Here is a 20695-nt window from a genome sequence, read left to right on the forward strand (position 1 = left end):
TTCTCTGACATAATTTTTGTGTGTGGATAGAAATGCGTTTATGATATTTTTCTAATATTACGAAACGATATTAAAATGTTTTCAAAATTGTAAAAATGACTCAAAAACTCTTTTGGGCATTTCTATGATTTTCAAGTTCATAAAATCACACTAATAAATAGTACTTAATAAACAAAGATGAGAGAGATTCAAGTATCTTATGCTTCTTGTACGCACAGTCACACCTATGCGCACAAATAATCAAAATGCCCTCACACAAATTGCAAATTTACTTTCCCCTGCCTTTGGTTGTCTCATCTCTCCTATCTCTACCATTCTTCCCACGGTTGTCCACTGTAATAGTATGTTACAGCCTTTTTCTCGTCGCCTCGCGCTGACTGTCGTCGATCTTTCATTTTCGTTATGGTTGGTGCGAGGCAAGGCAATGAGAGGAAAGCAGCAACCGACAATTGCAGCAAGCGACCGTGGGTAGAACGAGAGAATAGGAGAGATGAGGCAACCAAGGGCATGAAAACACAAAATTAAAATTTTTATGAAGACATTTTGGTTATTTGTGCGCCTAGGTGTAACCTAAAGTGTATGCCTGAGTGTACAAGTAGCATGGTCTTTTCACCGTTCAGATAATATTTGTTAAAATGAGTAATATAAGACTGTATCAAAATAATGTTGAAATATTTTTCGAACTAAGATATAGAATAATCAAAATAAGATTAAAAAATATTTTAAAATTTTTATTAAATTATTTATTAAATTTTTTGATATGCACGGACACATGGGTTATTTTTTTTATTTTTAAGAATTAAAATAAATTTATTAAAAATATTTAAATAAAAAGTTACATCATTTCTTTTTTAAAAATTATTAAATAAATTTATCAAATAGCATAAAAACACTTTTATATAAAATACTTTAGCAAGAGAAAGTACTTACTCCAATGACGGGAACTTATCGAACCAACCCCACCGAAACAGCAACTCTCCTTTGAAGCTCTCAACGTCAGTCTCTCTCTCTCTCTGCCATGCGAGTAGACCAACCAACGTTGGAGTTTCCGCCATTTGTTTCTTCGTTCAGCGCCAGAGCCCTAGTAGTAGTGTCTTCTATCCTTCCTCCTCCCTCGCTGTCTCTCTCTCTCTGAGCTGTAAAAATGGCGTCGACGGCTCTGTCGCACACTCTTCCCTCTCCTCTCACCAATTCCCACTCGTCAAACTCTCGGCGATCACACGCCGTCTCTCTGGCTCTGGCTCTGCCTCCAGCCTCTGCGTCCATTTCCAGATCTCTCCTTCTTCCCGCCCATTCCAATCAGAACCGCCGCCTTTCTTTAACCCGCTGTTCTGCAAATGACAATGAAGCTACAAGCAAAGACCTTCCCATCGAACTCAGTAAGCATCTCCTTCTCCATTATCTCCCTCTAATTTGCTCCATCTAATATTTGAATTCTTACTTATTTTTTTATTTTTGGTTTTTGAAGAGTTTCCAGCCTATCCCACCGTGTTGGATATCAATCAGATCCGCGAGATTTTGCCCCACCGGTATGTGCAATTTGTTTTTCCAGTTTAATGGAAATCGGTTTCAGTTTATGAAGTCTTTGCATTTTCTCCATTTTCCTCTTGATATTGGTTGAATTTTTTGCTCTATGCATGTACCTGTTAGATTGTGTTCTTTTCTTTCAGATTTCCATTTCTGTTAGTGGATAGAGTGATTGAGTACAATCCAGGAGTTTCCGCTGTCGCTATTAAAAATGTGACTATTAACGATAACTTCTTTCCTGGACATTTTCCTGAGAGGCCTATTATGCCCGGTGTCCTCATGGTTGAGGTAATTTTCTTTTTAATTGCTTTATTGCTCACCCCCTTTATCTGAATCAGTATCCGCAATTCACAGTTACACAACGGCAGTCTACTTTAAGAAATTGTGGGTTGAGAATTTTGTGATATATTTTCAAATTATGGCACTTCTCCTCATGTACTTGTTATGTTGTTGAATTTGCAATTGTTGCTATCACTTTATCTTCAAAATTCTGCATTATGTGGTCTGTATGTTCTGGAAAGTTTTAAATTCATCCCCTCCTGAAAAATGATGGAATTTTGTGTTAGCTCACTCCTTCTTGGAATGCTGATTTGGGAGACCCTAGGAGGGATTTTCTTTTGTTTGCTTAGAATTGCTATATTTTTCTTTGAGCAACCTCGGGCTGGGAATTGAAGTAAGAGAAGACTATTGATTTTCTTTTTCTTTTTGGGTTGTTGTTTATTGATTGTACAACTTATTAGCATCTTGTGTGACTTCAGTTGAATAGGTTCATATAAGAGTTACAGAATCTTGATATCTAATGTAAGGTGATCAACAAAATGCCAAGGGTGCTTGGAGGATAACAATAGATACAAAAATAATCATTACTTTATTTTGTGAAGAATTTGCTTTTAGATACTTCGATTCTAGCTATGTCATGCGTTGGTGGCCCAAGTTGTTACCATGGCACTAGGCAAGGCCTTATAATTGTTTGTGTCTCTTATTATAAAATGGATTACACTGCCATTGGAAAGTCATGCTGATTGCAGGAATTGCTAAATCCTGGACAAATTGGCTAGATAAGATGGACATCTATTACTAATTGCTATTTAACAATTCATGTATATTATTATTATAACAAAATATATTTAAATACCATAGAAATATTTTGCTGGAGCATATTCTGCAATATGGGGTGGGGTTGAAAAGTTAAGACATTGATGGATCAATGGTTTGTTTTGCAAATAATGTACATGACTTCAAGGGTAAGCCTTTTAAATTAGACATTCACATGGTAAGCCTACAGAGGTTAGTTGGCTAATATAAGGAAGCCAACCTTACTAGAGTTCCATGGTGGGCACTTGTTTTTGTTTTTAGCCATTGATCATATTGTACCCATTCATGTGCAATCACCAACTTTAATTTCAGACGTCGTTCACGTTCCTTTCTTTAGAGTTCAGATAATTTTGTTGGAAAAGGAAAACCATATGCTGACCAGTGAAATTTAGATCCCAAGTAATTTGAAAAGTATCTATCAGTCTTTTAATTTGCTTGCCGTTTCTCTTGGAGCTTTAATGAGTTAAAATATTTTAGTGGCATGGATTAAACAATCTCAGCATATAGTTCTGGACTGATAACTATTTCAGCTGGTTGGAACTTATAATAGATTGGTAGAAGAGCTTTTAAAATGAACTATCTCAGTTAAGCTGTTTTTCGGCTACTTGGGGTTGCTCACATAATCTTTTCTCCATTTTTCTCGTGTTGTTCATCTCTTCTGATTTTCCTATCAATTTGAAGGTTTCATGTGCTTGATTTGCCTCACCTCTTTCAATTTCTCCTCTGGGTTGTTCCATCTGAACGCAACTCCTTTGATTTGTTTCACTCTGATCTGCGGTCCAAATTTACCTGGATTTCCTGGTTTAATTTTGCACTCTGATATTGTATTGCATATAATTCCACAACAATAGCAGAAACCCCTCAGGTTCTCATATTTGAAGCTTATATCCATGTCTTCCATATCATTTATTTTCAGTTTGAAGCTTGTTTTCGCAGGAGAAATATGTTCACTCACATTCTCCAGCAGCCACAAGAACCTGCCTCCTATATAAACTTTTCATGTACTTTCTAATTACCTAATTAAGATTGCAGCTTTTTGAGCATTAGCCATACTCAATTTATCTGATGGCAGCCCCTAAACTTTAATCCAAATGGACAGATATTAAGGGTGTATTCAGTCATGGAAAACAAGCTTGTTTGTGGAAATTTTTAACAAAAAATAGGAAATAGAAAATTATATTTGAATAAAAGATTCCAGAGTAAAAATGGAGAAACAGGAAAAACAGCCTCATTTTCATTTTTCTTTCTAATTTTTTTCGCAAATGGCCAAAAAGATTGAAAACGCTATTTTTTAGCCTAACCAAAATCAAAATTAATTATAATTTATTAACAATAAAAAATACGAATTTTAAAATTAACTAGTAATGTTATCATGTAATACATAAATGATTTAACTATAATAGTTCTATAATATTATTAGTGTCAAATGTCAATAGTATTTTCAGAGGCAGTTGGAGGTTTAGATTTTTTATATCCAACCTCACCTATTGTGATTGTTGTTATCAATAGTATTTTTTATTGTGTCAATATATTAATCTTCTGAGGAACATTATGAAATTAATTAATATGCACTATAAATGTTAATAACAATACAACTATAATCATTAACATGATAATATTTATGATGCCATAAATATTATTTTGATAGCTTATGTGTAATATGATATTCATAACTTTGCTAATCTTATAAAATCTCTAGCATTTTAATATTATGATGTTAGTAAATCAATATTATTATGTTACTAATTTTAGCATCACATTATAATCATATTATAATATTAATAACAAGAATATTAGTATTATAAAAATTATAAATTTAGAAAAGAATTAAAATTTATTTATCAATATCCTTAATGATAACAATTAATATATAAATATTGTATTGATAGTATTAATCCTATAATAATATAATTATTAAATAAAAATATTAATTAATATGACAGTCAAAAATGCCACGTACAGAATTTTTGTACACATATCTTACACACATTTTTCTAGTTTTTTTTTTATTTTTATGATAAGAAAATAGGTTTTTCTATTAGATAATGGCACTTGTTTTTTTAGTTTTATTTTTTTATGAAAAATGATAATTGGAGATTGAAAATTAGAAAACATGTTTTGATGCTTTAAGTGTTATTTCAACATTCTTCTTCTTAGAAAAGCATAAAATGGATATGTTTTGATCTTCTTCTTTAATCATTCTTATTCATTGGCTTAGAGTCATCACTCTTTCCAACAGCCAATTTCCTGAGAATGTTTTGATACATTCTGAATTTGATTCCAGATCAATACCTCTACTTCTCCTCCTTGTTCTATGTTTGAATGGCTTATTTCTTTGATTCTCCAGTTTTTTGCTTCTCCTCCTTGCTCTATGTTTGAAATGGTATTTGACATCATCTGGTACCAGTATTGTACTATAAGTACATTGGCAACTATGATCCATACCATAGAACATTAGGGGCTGTGTAGTTGTGAAAAGTGTTTTCCGGTTTTCCATTCCAGTTGTCTAAAAAATCTCTCATTTTCATTTTGTCTAAAAAATTCAAAAAATACATTCAAATGTGAAGTGCAGAAAACTAGGGTGCGTTCTCTTTGCTTTTCAATTTTCAATTTTCAGTTTTGAGTTTTGAATTCATTTTCAGTTTTCTATTTTGGTACTCTGTTTTTAAAAAATTGAAAACACGTTCTCTTTGTCATTTTGAAAAATTATTTTTCAAAATAAAAAATTAGAAAACGCGTTCTTTTTGAAATTTTAAAAATATTTTTTTAATGATATTTTATTCAATAAATTTGATTATTAAGTAAATTATAAATATTTAATGTTAATATATTATTAAAAAATATATACATTTTAAAGTTAATGAATTTTATAATATTTTTTCCATTACAATAATAAAATATGAATAAATAAATAAATAAATATGTTTTTAGTTTTAAGTTTGTTTTAGATGAAAACACTCAAAACAATTTTTTTGTTGTTTTGAGTTTTCTTTGTAAATTTTTTTTTGTTTTCAAAAATGCATTTTTAAAAACAGCAAAGAGAACACGTTTTCATTATTTTAGAAAATTAAAAACTAAAAATGACTTGAAAACAGTAAATAGAACGCAACCCTAATTTTTCAATTTAGAAAATTAGAATAGATGTTTGAAAAAGAGAGCAGAAGGTTTTCTTTTATGTAACTTGTGTTAGAGAAGAAGAAGCAGATGATCTAAGGAATTTTTTTTTTATAGAAAACCATGTTTTTTCAAATCTCCAAATTATAGTAAGGAAAATTTGGAAAACTATTTTAGGAGTTTTCCATGTTCAGTTTAATTTTGGAGAATTGCGAATTCTAAATCTCCATTTTTTATTTAGAAAATTGTTGTATTTGAACAAGTTTTCTAATTTTTCATTTTCCGTGGAGTAATTTTCTGAAAAAACTAGAGCTGTTTTCCGTAACTAAACAACCCCTGAGATTCGTAACCAAATTGCTTTAGAGGCCTCCTAGACTTTCCATTCAATAAATAGGGTTGAAAACAGGTTGTTGCTCTAAATCTGAATATGTCCTTGGCTTGGTCATGGTTTATTCATATATGTCTTGTAAACATTTTTGTCTTAAGAAGTTTTTTATTTTGTGGATAAAGATGATGGAATTTTCCATCTGATCCCTTTTCACAAATGCCTTGTAAACCTATTATATGAGGAAAAATATTTTTCATAATTGATGATATAGGTTTTTCTATACCATAACACCATATCAAGCCTTTTCCGACTAGATAACATTTTCTGTAGCGATTCCTTTTTCGCCATATAAAATATGACTAAAGAAATATGTTCTTCCTCTTTTGACATGCATATTGCAACACAAAACATGAATTAGTTGTTTATATGCATGCATAACAGTGTATTAGCTTACTACCATCATGCCCCAACCATATCCTTATTTTTGAAGACCATTGTGTAGGTGAGTTTGGGTTGCATCCGCACTTAGTTTTATATCTGCAGTCGATTAATTCCTTGAAAACACACTCTTCTTTGACCTAGTGCTTACAATTTGGGCAAGTACTGATGATCTGATGCCTTGGGCACCCAGGCAATGGCACAGGTGGGTGGGATTGTTATGCTGCAGCCAGAAGTGGGGGGATCTCGCGAAAACTTCTTCTTTGCTGGAATTGACAATGTCAGATTCCGAAAGCCAGTCATTGCTGGTGACACATTGGTGATGAGAATGACGCTCGTCAAGCTGCAGAAACGCTTTGGAATAGCAAAAATGGAAGGGAAGGCATACGTTGGAAGCGATGTGGTATGTGAAGGTGATTTTTTGATGGCCATGGGAGGCTAACAATGCCTTCAACTGAGTTTCAATATTTTGCAGTCCCTTATTGTCTTACCTCTCTCGGTGCCCTTTCTTTACATACCCTGGTGGCAGTGGCAAAACTTATAGCATTAGTTCTTTGCTGTGTGTATCCTGGGGAGAAGATGGCCATGTTTGTTCTTAATGGCCTCATTAAGGTGGTGGTGTTCACATAAAAGTATGGTAGTCTACTACTTGTCCTCTTGCTTTGTCCTAGGATCGGGTCATTGGTGAAGTATGTAGTGGTAACCACTGTTCTCTTGGGATATGCTAACATCTCCAATTTTGAATTATGTGATTCACTTTGACTTTGTTTGTGCGGAGGTGCAACATTTTATATTAGATTTGACAATTGATTTGACCCAATAGCTAATTCTTTAAGAGGAACAGGAAAAGGGACAATTGCATTGCACCTAGGCTTCATAGTTCAGAGGAGAAGGTGGAAGCCACTGTAAAGGAGTGACAAATGTAACACAAGTGTTTTCCTAAAGGTGTAACATTTCTTATTGTGATATACTTATAAATACTCAACAGTGGCTTAGAGCTGATTTTGATGCTACTTGTTACAACACTATTTGTAACATACACAATTATTCATTCACAAATACTAATTAGATAAGATTTATGGGTTCACAAAGTTAAATAAATAAAATATCTAAAATTTCTTTAGTAAACTATTATAAAGTTGTACACAAAAAGTATGATACATGCTTGATGAGGGAGCACTTGAGAGATTTGAAATTGCCTATTTACCCATTCTTTGCTCCACATGTGTCTCTTGCTAACTAGTTGAGAAGGAACACATGACCTTTTTAAGAGTCTTATTGAAAAAGTTGACAGATTAGATTTCGGAAATTCGAAACCAATCAAATAAGATTTATCCTTATCTTATATAATAGTATGAAATCTATGAATCTCAATAAATATTGATAAATAACTCTATATATCATGTTCAACCAAATTTATGTAAAGGCTTCAATCTTTCACAAATAAATGAATATTCAAGTTATCAGAGCATTATACAAACCAGCCTTCCTGATTAACTGATTTGAAAGTCAAAATTTAAACTAAGAGATGCAATCCCACCTTCTATTAAAAGTACTCATCCGAGACTAACTCTTGATTGATGCATCCTCAACCACCATCAATACCTTTTTATGTCTAGTGTACACAAGGGTGGAAATGGAATTAAGAAGGAACATGGTGTTATTATGATGGGGTATATATGTAAAGAGAGAGGTCATGGCCAGGCCATATATGCCACCGAAAAGATGAATCATGGTAATAATTAGATGGGTTTGTGCTTGGGGCCCTTTGGATGGGCACGCCCAATCATGCTCCCATCCCCTCACCATCATTCACTCTCACTCTCTACTACTATAATACATCATGAACATCAAACTTTATGCATCATGTATACTTTGCACCCCTCTAATCATCTTGGATCATGCTTCGATTCCAATTAAGATAGGATAGGACTAAACCAACTAATTCAATTTAATTTAAGCAGGGTTAGGTCAAAATTAAAATTTATAATAATTCTAAACTAGAACTCAAATTAATTTGGGTAGAACCGGTTTAGTCTTAACTCTTGACCGATTCTCAATATGCATCGATGCTAAATCAAAAATCGATAAATATTCTTTAATACCAAGATCAAGAATCGAACATAATTTAGTTAACCGAAATTTAAACTCTCTTGAAAAGGGCTGGGAGAGTAATCAAAGACCTCGTGCTTGCATTGCATGGTGGGGTCAAAGAACTTGCATAAAAGCCAACAGACATCTGCTGCCCCAATCATTCATTCAATTTCAATACACACTTGGTCAATTTAAGCTGCATGTTGTGACATTGTTGCACCGTTCAAGCAGTGGATTCCCAAACCTTTACATTTTTGATCATTTAAGTTTCAATAGAGATTAATAAATATATTGAGTTAAAAATTTATGCTAAAACGCGAAAAGATTAATGGCATTATCGTCGGGATAACTTAGTAAGATTTGTATTTGTTTAGATCTAGTCTGAGTATATAGTGGACAAAATAGGAGTTTTGATGAGTTAAATGTGTGTAAATTTTGGTTGAACCGATAACACTCGTCCCGTTCAAGACCAACTATCTTAGTCGGGTCTTTAAGCTTGAAAACGACAATTTTCAGTTTCTAATTTGGTCCTGGTCCAATCTTATCCCAATTAGAAATCAGATATACATATTTTTTAATTAATTTTTTCATAACAAATATGTATAATTGTATGATATGAACAGAGAAAGTGTGAGCAGCGGGGGACCAGCCTAAAGTTTTGAAATTGGGGCACGCCGGCAGGTGCGGCGCAGGTCAGTGTCAAAGTTGACTTGAATTTAACGAGAGGGTTTCTGTTATGTATGTGTAAGTTGATGACATAAATTGAGTTATTCGGGCTTATGCGTGTTGTTAAAAAATATATTTAATAAATTTTATATTTATTATCATTAGAATATAATAATAAATTTATTGACCATAAATTTCATCATTTATTTGTTTGAATTCTACAAAAAAAAAGAAATGATCAGAGAGTACAAAGAAGTTTTTGTGCAAACATTACAATGCTTAAGTTAGACACTGAAAACTTTAAGACTGTATTCAAATCAGTATCAAAGACGTACTTTTAATAAATAACGAATCTCTCAATTTTAAAAGGAAGGAGACTAACAAGTAGAGAGAGAGCTATAATTTTTGACGAATATTTCAAGTTCTTATTCGAACTTGTAGGGCAAGCATATTGGGGACCCACGAGAGTCACCAAAATAGTAATCACTAAGTAACGCATGAATTCTTAAAAGAATTTCTTAAAAACTTTGAGAAAGACTCTTAGGTGAGATTTTAAGAGGGTCTCTCAAAGGTCTCGAGAGAAACTATCGAGTGAGGTCACTTAATTGTCTTTTAATCTCAGTGATTCGATCTTGGTCACTCAGTTAATATCTCTCAAATCTCTTAATCATTCGATGACTTCTTACACGTTTGATTTATTTTTATAAATTTCTTTTTTTGATAAATCTTTTGACACATTTCGCTTAGTCTCTCTTTATTATGTACAACAACACATTAGTTTGAAATATAAAAAATTATAAATTCAAATGATGAGGAGAATAAATCTTGGCCAAAAGTGAGCTGGAAGCATCCATTTTGGGCTGTTAATAAATTTTATTATAAATTTATTAACACAATAATGTTAATATATGATCCCTCCTAAATGTAATAAACCCTTGGGTATGGTCGTGTGTTTGATTTTATTTTTGTATGACTATTGATAATTTATGTGTATTCGAGAGATTAGATTTTAAATTTGAACTTCAACTCTTCGACCCACTTAAGATTTTTTAGATGAATAATGTTATTGGTATATTTTTATATACATTTTAGGTTACATAAAGGTATATCAATGACGAAAATATCCTCATGAGATACATGGAGAGGTGCAGGATATTTTGATTATAATACCCTCTTATATAGCATAAGATATATAAAAATAATGTATATCTAACATGATTCTTTTTAGATAATGAAACCGTCTCTATAGAATATTATATTGTACATGGATTGGGGACTTCTCCTGTTTTATGTAAAAAAAAAAAAATCAGAAATAGTATTTTGGTAATTGTAAAGATACGCTTTTGAAGTTGAGAAGATGAAAATGTGGAAGGGGCAGCGACAGAGAGAGCAAATTACGAGTTTTGACATCGAGACATTTTAACTGGGTTGATAACTGAGAAAGACGAGAAGGGTAAGGATGTGATTGGGTCATGTACCAGGGCTAATTTTGGAATTTCGTAGAAGCTACTGGGAACGGCATCTCTCTCAGCGGCAAAGCAAATGGAAACTGGAAAGGAAGGAAGGAAGCAACTGATGCGCGCATGGCGCATTCTAGCGCCCCCCCCCCCTCCTCTACCCCCTATTCAGCAACTCTCTCTCTATAAAGCTCTCTGCCTTCTCCGGTACTCTTCGCCTTATTCAGCAACTCTCTCTCTTTCTCTCTCTTTACAAGTTAAGATCGTCGACTACAATGTCGGTAGCTAAGATGATGACGACAGTTTTCTTCGCCGTTGTGACGATTTGGACGGCCGGAACCGACGCTGCTGCTGCGGCGGCGGACTGCTCGAGCCTGGTGATGAACATGGTGGACTGTTTGTCGTTCGTGACGAGCGGCAGCACGGTGAATACGCCGGAGGGGACGTGCTGCTCGGGGCTGAAGACGGTGCTCAAGTCCGACGCGCAGTGCCTCTGTGACGCCTTCAAGAACAGCGCTCAGTTAGGCGTCACTTTGAACGTCTCCAAGGCCTTGTCTCTCCCCACCGCCTGCCACGTTGCCGCTCCTTCTGTCAACAACTGTGGATGTCAGTGCCTTCTCCTCCTCCTCCTTAGCTTTCCTCCTCTTTTTTTTTTTTGGGGAGAAAATCTCTTTGAGAAAATTTTCTCGTTCAACTGGAAAATCCTCTGTTCCGATCCCGCCTCTAATCGATGATCGTTTGGCAACCTAATTTTCTTTGAAGATTAATCTTCTTGTTTAGATTCATGCATGTACTGATCTGCTTACTTGGATCAATGTTTAGAAAGGCTCTTTATTGATTTGAATTGTTCTTATGTTCTACAAACTTAATTTACTTTTATGTTTTGTTTTGCAGTGAGCCTCGTCAGTGGTGCTGCTCCCGGTATGTTTCCATCTGAACTTACGGCTTCCGCTTCTAGTTATATATTGTCCCTATTTGTCATTTCTTTGTCATTTTTGATATTGGCCGAAAACCCATTCTTGACAGGAAGAGGCCAATCCATCAACCAAACTTTAAGGGTTTAATTTTAATGCATTGAGAGTGTAATAATTATTTTATAGGAAAAACAAAGAAAAAAAAAGTGATTAAATTTTGAGATAAATGAAGTTATTTACTTTTAATATAACTAAGGTGCTTTAACTTTTTAAAATGTCATCAATCTAGTATAACTATCAACACCTTTTATAGATCTTATGGCGTGCCACTTCAACATCATCTATATGATCTTCTGGGCTGGAATAATTGCTATATTACCCTACAATTAATTGAAAATAACTCAAAAATGTCGTGTCTTTAAAATGGTGTATATATTGGTGAGTGAAAAGAATTATTAATCTTTAATCTATTAATTATTTAAGGGTAACATTGTAAAAAAAAATATGGCACGGCTTTACAAGTGGAAATACCAATTCAGTTTTTCCCCTTCATATGATAATGTTGATGATCATCTGATATGTGGGTAACTGCCATGGCAATGAGATATGGTGTATAATCTCATGATTAATTGTTTAGATTTTAGGATATTTGGCGAACCGATTTGTTAACGTCTTAATGCCTCCTTATGGGTCTTTGTTACTTTCAACAACTGCCCTTCGATACAGTTTGGATTTTTGTGGCCACAAACAAGGGGCCACTGAGTGAAATACCCAGTCTGCCGCTTGTTCTGCCCACAAAATTCAGAAAATAAATCATTTCAGATGTTACCAGCGTTTGTAGTCCAATATAAATGGATTTTCAGGGAAACAGGTTACCATGTGTGCGTCCAAATTCAGAATCCATTTTGAAGTAATTGAGTCGTTAATTTTTAGGACAATAATATTCTAAATGAGCAATATACTCTTGTATTAATTTTTAACAGTCATTATCACACTATTCTTGTCTTTAACGATGGTGCAGCCATCTCCCCGGTGGCAGGTGCCGCCGCCTCCCCCAGCACGAGTGCGCCAGCAGCAGCCGTGCCGGCATCAATAGCAGGAGGGAATGAGGTTGCAGCTCCAGCACCATCTCCAGGGGTCACCGGTTCAGCTGCAGGGCTGGCCCTCTCTGTATCTCTTCTCATGGCAGTAGTAGCTGCATCATCATTCTCTGTTGTTTGAGTGAGTGACTCCATTATTAATATTCTAGCTTTGTTGAGAGGAGGGAAGCGGGGAGGGGGGGATTTGAGGCAGGCAGAAGGGGGCCTCTTTGAGGCCTTTTTGTTTCTACTAGTGTTGTTGTTACTGCTGAGCACTACATACATATAGCAAGGATTATTATTTAGGCTATTTTTCTGTGTGAGAGCAGATAATTTATTCATTTTGGTGGCGAGTTGCTTCTTGTTTGCTTAAGCTAAACTAAGCTATTTCTGACATTTGGATTATACACACACACATACATGTATCACCTATATTTCTTCCCGTTTTAGATGTGCTTTTATGATTATAATAATTTATTTCTGTGAGCATGATTGTGAGAAGAAACCAAACCACACAGACAGTGCATGGGCATCCCCCATTAAGCCATTAAAGGATTTATTGTTGATGAGATGCCATGTGTGTGGTCAAGAGATATAGGACCAATGCCTGTGTCTTATTCTATTCTCTTTATTTGAAAAAAAAAAAAATAAATAAAGATGCCATGAAAGTATCAGAACCCAATGAATATGTTGCTGAATTCTGAAAAATAATAAATAAGTAAACATTTGAGGTCCATTGAAGATCAATTCTTTGAGTCCTCAAAGAGCTTAATAAGAATCAAAAGCTGAGTGGGGTGGGGGGACTAGGGAGGAGGAATTTCAGCCATATATATGACACAATGCCTCTGGACCCAATCCCATCTAATCTATCTTGTCCTCTACTCACTAGCAGTCCACAGCAAAACTCATCTTTCACTTTTGAAGCCAATATATAGCACCACTTCAACATTAAGATTCAACTCAAATAGCAGGTTTAAATCGGGTTTAGATCAATCCAAAACTGGAACTAGAATATGACAGTATGATACTAACCTTTGAAGAAAACAAAAGAACATGTTAATCACAACTTAGCTTCAATCTTCTTGGACTACAACAACTTGCAAAATCAATCAAAACATGTTAGAACTAACTATGTTCAATCCATAAAATTCGTTCCTCTTTGTGAAGCTAGCTACTGGATTTTATCGTTATTGGGAAGTAGATTAGATGTGTGGAGATGTCAAGGTTCTTCCATCTTTGGACCACAGGTTAGGACTGCATCTGCTACCGTGAGGAAGATGTTGTCTTCCCCAATCAAGTTGGTGAAATTAGATGCGTGGAGCTTGTCAATCACAACTGGCCCTGGATTTGCTAGAACGAGCTGTTGAACAACAAAGTACAACTAACTTAACTAACTCAACAAGATCGTATCATATATATTGTTGGTTGATCTTCACTTTGCTTGAGTATATATGGTTTAAGAAGAATCTATGGACTGTCAAGAAATTCTATCAAGTAGCCAGAAATAATACGTCTTTTTGCTGGCTTACCTGAACATCCTTCTTTTGGAGACTTCTGTGTAATTCTTCCAAGGCATGGATGCCACTGGTGTCGATGTCAGTAACAGCTGCAAGACAAAATTAGATACCAGTTGACCGTTAGTTATATCTCTTATCTCCTTTAGGCTATAAATAAGCCCTGTATCATGCTTATATATTCACTCAAGTGCGTAGAGAGTTATTCTCTTCAGTCCCTGTCTATTCTAACATGGCCTGACTTATCTTGATTATCTTGACAATATCAATGAGTTCTGATCGGATGTAGGAGAATGAGAGGCATAGAAGACTGCTTACGTGACATTTCAACTATTAGAAACTGAATTCTGGGTTGGTTTTTTGGCTTCAGTTGCTCTTCCTCATCAACTAGCCATCTCAGAATCCTGCCAAATGAGAGGGGATAAGTCTAGATCTTTAGGTTTCTAGAGTTCAATGAACAGGATCTGTTTTATACGATAGGTTAGTTGTTTATACCTCTCCTTGACATAGTTGGAGTTTGAAAAGTAGATTGCAGAATCAACTCTCACAACCAGAATACCGGGAACCTTGGTTGCCTCTGGATATTGCTGAATGTTCCTGTAAACCCTAGTCCTAGGGAGCTTTCCCAGTATAGCAGTCCGTGGCCTTGTCACTTGCAGCAGGACTTTAGCAAAGGATATGGCAACCTGTTTCTCATGTTAAGTACCATGTCGAAATTTAGTACCATAGATAGGCAAAGGGGAAATGGGAAGGAGCAGGACACTGTTTTCCTTACAGAAATCAGGAGGCCAATCTCAACCGAAGCGAAAATCACACCCAAGAAAGCTCCCATACAAGCAACAAAGTCGAATTTATCGATCTTCCATATGAGGAACGCAGCTTCAAAGTCGATTAGTCCTATCACTGCAGATATGATGATAGAAGCAAGAATGGCATTTGGGGTGTACTTAAACAGTGGTGTGATCAGTTCCAAAGTTAAGAAGACAACACAAGACATCACAATGTTGGAGACTGCTGTGTTGCATCCAGCCATGAAATTAACCGCTGAGCGAGAGAAAGATCCTGCAAAGAAGTTCACAGACTCATAGGATTAAGCATTAGGCGGATAAAGAAAAAAGAAAAAGGAAAAAGCCATCTGACGATATTGGATTCATCGTTGATGGTGCCCCTCGAACCTGTTGCCACATAACAGGATGTCATCGACCCGATGACATTCATCATTCCTAGAGCTACCATTTCTTTGTTTCCATCAATCTGATAGTCCTTCATGGCTGCAAATGTTCTCCCAATTGCTATGGCTTCCTGCATATCCAAAATGTTTGGCATTAGAAACTCTATCCAATCGGCTTTGAAGCCTACTCTAGAAACAAATTTTGGCTGGTAGTCTCTAGGATTTGCTTACTGTCAGTGCTATCATTCCTGCCACAACACCAATCCTTAAGCCTTTGGCTACATACTTGCCTCTGAAAAAGATTTCATCCACAGAGGATGGATTGATACCCTTCTTAATATGGTTTACCTACAAATTTTAGAAAGATTACATTAGTATACAGATAACTCTGTATTTAGGAGAAATTTAATAGCGGGTGTTTACAGTTTGAACACCATGCTTGTCTGCGTGGGTGATATACACGAAGAATGTCGAGACAATAACAGAGATCAGCGGAGCAATTGCAGGTACCCAAAACAATCTCCTGCTCTTCTTTGCCTGTTACAATCAAACAAAGAAATAAGAAGCAAGTTTGCACCAGCAAATCAGAGTATGGTAAACTTGAGGAAGAAGGGATGCAGCAAGAAGTCAAACTCTTACGATGTATTTGGCAAACAGAAGAAAGATCAGGAATGAAACTCCTAGGATTATCGTCCGCCAGTTCCACTGTAACACAAATTATGAGGGGATTGAACTGAAACTATTGATGGTGAACCGAAGGGGTACAGAAACAAGAACATGAATCTATTAGGCTGCAGCGAATTTGCTATCTTTTTCCTTCCACAAATGTTGTTACTTCTAAATATAGTGTTAGTGAAACAACAAGGATGTATAGACGTACTCCATGATGTGCTGAGCTAAAGACACAGCGCATTACAGACACAATGTCAGTCTTCCTTGTGAAGTTTCTGATGCCTAATAGACCTTTGAGCTGCTGAAGAGCTATAGTTATGGCAGCTCCACCCATAAACCCAACTATTGCAGCATGAGAAAGAAAGTCTACCAGGAAACCTAATCTGAAAACAAAGATACATTGGAGCTGGGAATATCATTTTTAGTACATGTAGTAAAAAGCAATCAAGATACCTGAAAAAACCCAGAGTTGCCTGAGTGATGCCGGCAAAGAAGGTAGCTGTGAAGGCAAGATGACGATACTCAACGTTAGAGGGGTTGATCTCATCCTGCAGTAGGGTTCCAAGCAGTAGGGACACCACAGCCACTGGTCCTATGGCGATGTCTCTCGAGCTACCCATGAAGGCATACACCAGAGGTGGAACAAAGCTACTGTCTGTAATAAAATGGCCACACATGAGTCGGAGAGACGGTTAAGGCAGTTCAGGATTGTGACGAGGAACAAGAGAGCTTACAAAGCCCATACTGGGGATCAAGGTTTGCAAGCTTTGCGTATCCAATATCCTGTGTCAATGAAATGTTAAGAACTGAACTGCTGAAAGTGAAAACTAGCTAGATGCTGGAAACCGATAGGATGAAGTTAAGTGAGCTCTCTACCTGGGGAATGCAAAGGCTGGCAATGGTAAGTCCAGCAATGAGATCACCTTTGAACTTGGAGAGATTGTATTCCCTTCCCCATTCAATAATGGGGAAAAGAGCTTGGAGGCCGAGGGCTAGCTTTTTTGATCTGGGCTGGTCCTTGAAAGGGCGCAAGGGGTCGTCATGGAAGAAGGTTTCCTTCACAGTAGCCTTGAATTCCCTCAGAAGGTTCTGCTTTGGAGGCAACCCCACCTTGTGAACATATGGCAAGTTCTCATCAGGATGGTGACTCAGTGGAGGTGCTGCTCCTGTGAAGTCCATCTCTCCTGCTCCTAGCTTCTTGTCACCAAGATGAAGGTACGAATTCCACTGAAACTACTTGCATCAGTAATCTACCCTATAAGTTGTCAAGAATTTTGCTTTTTATCCTGAACATGATCATGTTACAGAGCTAACATGAAACATGATGCCAATATCTACAAGATTAAAGAAAGCTGTGGTGACCGTAAACAATGGGAAAGTAAAAAAACAAGAACTAAGCAATATATGAATAGTGTTTAACTGGAAGGAGAAATGCAAGTAACTGGTATCATCTTATCATCCAATACATAATGAAACCTAAGTTGTTAACATAATACAGTTCCCAGAAGAGAAGATTGGTTTATAAGTCAATTTAAACCACAGTTATGCTATATGCCCTTATTGATAATTTCTCTTTGGAAACACTGGAAAAGATAGAAACAAAAAGAAACACAAATCAAATGAAGAACCCTATATGGCCCTTATTTTCCTTCCCCTTCCCCTTCCCTTTCCCCCAGTAACCTCAACAAGCCACTTAAACCACAGTTATACAAGTATGTTAAAGACTAAAGAATTGGAAATATTTAAGTCCACCTTTTCCAAATCTGCGAGTTGAGTTTGAAGAGGAGAAAGAAGGGATACCCTCCAGGTTCCTTGAATCCATAGTCTGTGTGTGTGTGTGGGTGGGGGGGGGGGGGGGGGGGGGGGGGGGAGGGTTACTTCTTTTTTTTTTATATTTTATCTGATATTTGGGATTCACATTGACGAAGAGGAGAGGAGCTTGTTCTTGGAGCAGGACAAGCAGAGGAAGCGAACAGCTAATTTGAATATGCAAAACGTCTCCTTCAATGTTGTAGAACCCTAGCTGTGACTGCCATGGCATGTTGCATTGTTGCTTGGTGCAACAACGAAGTTATAATCATTCATTTATAATGATTGCATTCACACAAGCTGCATTACATTAGTGTGCTTCTATGCTTGGCTGGTTGTCTGATGGTCACCCGCAATTTATAGGTTTAACTATCACAGTTAAATACATATTTTAGCTCTTATATATATATATATTTTTATTTAGACACTTAATTTTTTTGTTATTTTAATTAAAATACCCCTCAACAAATTTGTGGAGAACAATAAATTTAAGAGTATAATTGAAATAACAAAAAGTTCAAAAGTGTAATTAAAACAACAAAAAGTTCAAGTGTAAATTAAAAAAACATGTAAGTACAGAAGTTAAAAATATGTATTTTGACAAGTAGCATTTTATTGAATAGTTTTTGCTAAAAAACCATAAATATGTACGTGGACGGAATACTAATCTTGTTATTCTATTTTAGATGATCGGTGTGTTGTGTTATTTACTTACTCACATTAACATAAAAAATAAATCAATATGATTTTAATTATTCGGAGTAGCTGCATAACACAATTTATAATTAATCAGGCCCAATGATAATAAAATAAATTGGTACCATTTTGTTATATTTTATTTCTACAATTTTATACATTTCAATATAGCTAATGAGTCAGCCAAATCTTTGGCATTGCTCATGGAAGGGGCGATAAATTCAAAACCTAGAGAACAAATTAAATCAAATAATTGAATGATTTTTTAACAATAATAATAATATTTGTTTTAATCTAGTCCTTATAGATCTTCTTTGTCTGGCCTCTCAATTGTTGGCAAAGGCCGGTCGAGTTAAGACAAAATTTTCAATGGGAATGTCATATATAAAATAAAATAATTATTTACAAATAAATAAATAAAAGTTGTTGACCTATCATTCTAATTATATAAATCCTACTAAAATACTAATATCATAGTTTTATTTATTTCTTGCCACAAATATTCACTTGTAACATACCATATCTCAATGAATTAACATAATTTTTCTATTAAGGAGCAAAATGATAAATTTGTCCAAGAAAAGGGGTTGCGTTTGATTAACTAGTTGGTAAGATAATAGTTTACCAAAATGATAATCAATAACTGGTTCGATAGAACAATCGACCGTATTTACTTAGATATTTTACATAGTTTCTTTCATTTTATACAAAATGAGAGAATAGATTAGTATTAGGTATGAGATGGAAAGGAAGATACTTATATATTACTAAAACGACTTATAATCCTAGATTATTACTAGGATATATTATTGTAGCAAGAGTATAGTTGAGTGTTGTTATTTTTAGTTAAAAAAATTGATAATCACATTCCATATTTTTTGTGATCAAGATACAAAAATAGAGGTGTTTAAAAAGTTGGTTGAATTACTGAATGATCGAAATTCATTAGCTGATTAAATCGAACCGATCGATTAACCTGAAAAACTGAACCCAAATCGTATAAATTAAACCAAAGAAATAGAAAAAAATGAAATTTTTTTTTCAAAATAACTGATAGAAAACATACAAAATCGAAAAAAACGAGGTCATTTTATAAATATCAAAATAATATCGTTTTAAAATTCGATTACTTTAATTCAATTAGTTCAGATAAATTGTACTTTTACTCTCCCTATAATGGATATAACACATTAATTGGTAGTTTTCACCTATGTTGCATGGAAACGAAAATGAGAAAGGTTTTCGAGGAAACGTGGAAACGAACATTTTTCTAAAAAAATAGACATAAATAAGGTCCAAAATGGAAATAAGAAACGTTTCTAAAACAGAGAAATATCTCTTATGAGGTATTTCTGTGCAACATATGCATGTAGGGACGTCAAAAGGGTTTTATTTCATTCTACTTGGTTAATTATGTCTATTTTAGTATTAATTGCAGGGAACATGTAAACTTGTCTTCACTATAATAAATAACTGACTCATTTCTTTTACCTTCTTCTTTTAGGAAGGGGAGAGAGATAGAGACAAAATGATATATAATAAAATAAAAATAAAAAGGTAAAAGAAATAAAATAAAGTTTATCATCTTTTTATTGTTTGAGAAGAATAAAATTTAAACAGAGTATAATTTGATTTCGAACATACCCAGGATAAAAGATAAAAGGTGAGACATAATGAAATTACAAATTTACCTTTAATCTAAAAATTGAAGAATATTATATAGAAATTAGAATTCAAATTCATTGGGATTTGATCCTATATAGTAATTGGATTTTTTTTTTTTTTTAAGGCAAGGAACTCAGGGAATGTGGAATCACAATCAATTTTTAATCTAATTCATTTTACTTTCTTTAAAAAGTGCATTCGTTGGTGATTCAGACTCAAATTAAACTCTTTGTCATAAAAAGGAACACCATGACTAGGCGTTTGCAAGAGAATGTCATCGTAAGATAAATAGATTATAAATTACATCATTATCAATAAATAAAAAATAAAAACCCTAAGTCCATCGATTGCAAGAGAAAAATAGCAAGTAAAGATCCCCCTAGGGCATAACTGGGTGGCAAAGGAGAGGGTTGTAAAGTCATGCTGAACACTGTCAGTGTGGGATTAATTTTTAAG

The 20695-nt window shown here is 34.8% G+C and overlaps 3 protein-coding genes across 6 annotated transcripts; 2 read left to right on the forward strand and 1 right to left on the reverse strand.

Moving 5' to 3' along the window:
* The first annotated feature begins 949 nt into the window (after positions 1-949).
* Positions 950-7317, forward strand: LOC127801100 (uncharacterized). Its single transcript, XM_052335956.1, has 4 exons — positions 950-1379; positions 1469-1529; positions 1671-1815; positions 6696-7317. The coding sequence occupies exons 1-4, from the start codon at positions 1145-1147 to the stop codon at positions 6942-6944; spliced, it is 690 nt and encodes a 229-aa protein (XP_052191916.1). The 5' UTR covers positions 950-1144; the 3' UTR covers positions 6945-7317.
* A 3548-nt stretch (positions 7318-10865) lies between these two features.
* LOC127802801 (non-specific lipid transfer protein GPI-anchored 11-like) lies at positions 10866-13085 on the forward strand. Of its 2 annotated transcripts, none has more exons than XM_052338831.1 (3): positions 10866-11325; positions 11614-11640; positions 12673-13085. In XM_052338831.1, the coding sequence occupies exons 1-3, from the start codon at positions 10995-10997 to the stop codon at positions 12852-12854; spliced, it is 540 nt and encodes a 179-aa protein (XP_052194791.1). In that variant the 5' UTR covers positions 10866-10994; the 3' UTR covers positions 12855-13085. The 2 variants fall into 2 exon arrangements, with proteins under 2 accessions (XP_052194791.1, XP_052194789.1); XM_052338829.1 differs by having other exon boundaries at positions 10869-11325; positions 12655-13085.
* Positions 13086-13752: 667 nt separating this feature from the next.
* Positions 13753-18170, reverse strand: LOC127802800 (sulfate transporter 1.2-like). 3 transcript variants are annotated; one of them, XM_052338828.1, is made up of 14 exons: positions 17822-18170; positions 16946-17296; positions 16804-16852; positions 16523-16724; positions 16278-16452; positions 16037-16102; positions 15821-15934; positions 15629-15745; positions 15402-15528; positions 15002-15288; positions 14722-14912; positions 14545-14630; positions 14242-14318; positions 13753-14072 (listed from the first exon to the last, which is right to left on the reverse strand). In XM_052338828.1, exons 2-14 carry the CDS (start codon positions 17246-17248, stop codon positions 13932-13934), a joined length of 1935 nt encoding a protein of 644 aa, XP_052194788.1. In that variant the 5' UTR covers positions 17249-17296; positions 17822-18170; the 3' UTR covers positions 13753-13931. The 3 variants fall into 3 exon arrangements, with proteins under 3 accessions (XP_052194788.1, XP_052194787.1, XP_052194786.1); XM_052338827.1 differs by having other exon boundaries at positions 16946-17403; XM_052338826.1 differs by lacking the exon at positions 17822-18170 and having other exon boundaries at positions 16946-17808.
* Positions 18171-20695: the final 2525 nt, after the last annotated feature.

Source organism: Diospyros lotus, chromosome 5 (genome assembly GCF_014633365.1).
Source record: "Diospyros lotus cultivar Yz01 chromosome 5, ASM1463336v1, whole genome shotgun sequence".
In the NCBI taxonomy this organism is placed as follows: Eukaryota; Viridiplantae; Streptophyta; class Magnoliopsida; order Ericales; family Ebenaceae; genus Diospyros; species Diospyros lotus.

Excerpts from the sequence above, each read along its gene's own strand:
- LOC127801100 (XM_052335956.1), top strand. The coding sequence starts at position 1,145 with ATGGCGTCGACGGCTCTGTCGCACACTCTTCCCTCTCCTCTCACCAAT. Across the intron at positions 1,380-1,468 it reads AGACCTTCCCATCGAACTCA|AGTTTCCAGCCTATCCCACC; the intron begins GTAAGCATCTCC and ends TGGTTTTTGAAG. Across the intron at positions 1,530-1,670 it reads CGCGAGATTTTGCCCCACCG|ATTTCCATTTCTGTTAGTGG; the intron begins GTATGTGCAATT and ends CTTTTCTTTCAG.
- LOC127802801 (XM_052338829.1), top strand. The coding sequence starts at position 10,995 with ATGTCGGTAGCTAAGATGATGACGACAGTTTTCTTCGCCGTTGTGACG. Across the intron at positions 11,326-11,613 it reads TTCTGTCAACAACTGTGGAT|TGAGCCTCGTCAGTGGTGCT; the intron begins GTCAGTGCCTTC and ends TTTGTTTTGCAG. Across the intron at positions 11,641-12,654 it reads CGTCAGTGGTGCTGCTCCCG|CCATCTCCCCGGTGGCAGGT; the intron begins GTATGTTTCCAT and ends ACGATGGTGCAG.
- LOC127802800 (XM_052338828.1), bottom strand. The coding sequence starts at position 17,248 with ATGGACTTCACAGGAGCAGCACCTCCACTGAGTCACCATCCTGATGAG. Across the intron at positions 16,853-16,945 it reads CCAGCCTTTGCATTCCCCAG|GATATTGGATACGCAAAGCT; the intron begins GTAGAGAGCTCA and ends TCATTGACACAG. Across the intron at positions 14,913-15,001 it reads AGATTGGCCTCCTGATTTCT|GTTGCCATATCCTTTGCTAA; the intron begins GTAAGGAAAACA and ends CATGAGAAACAG.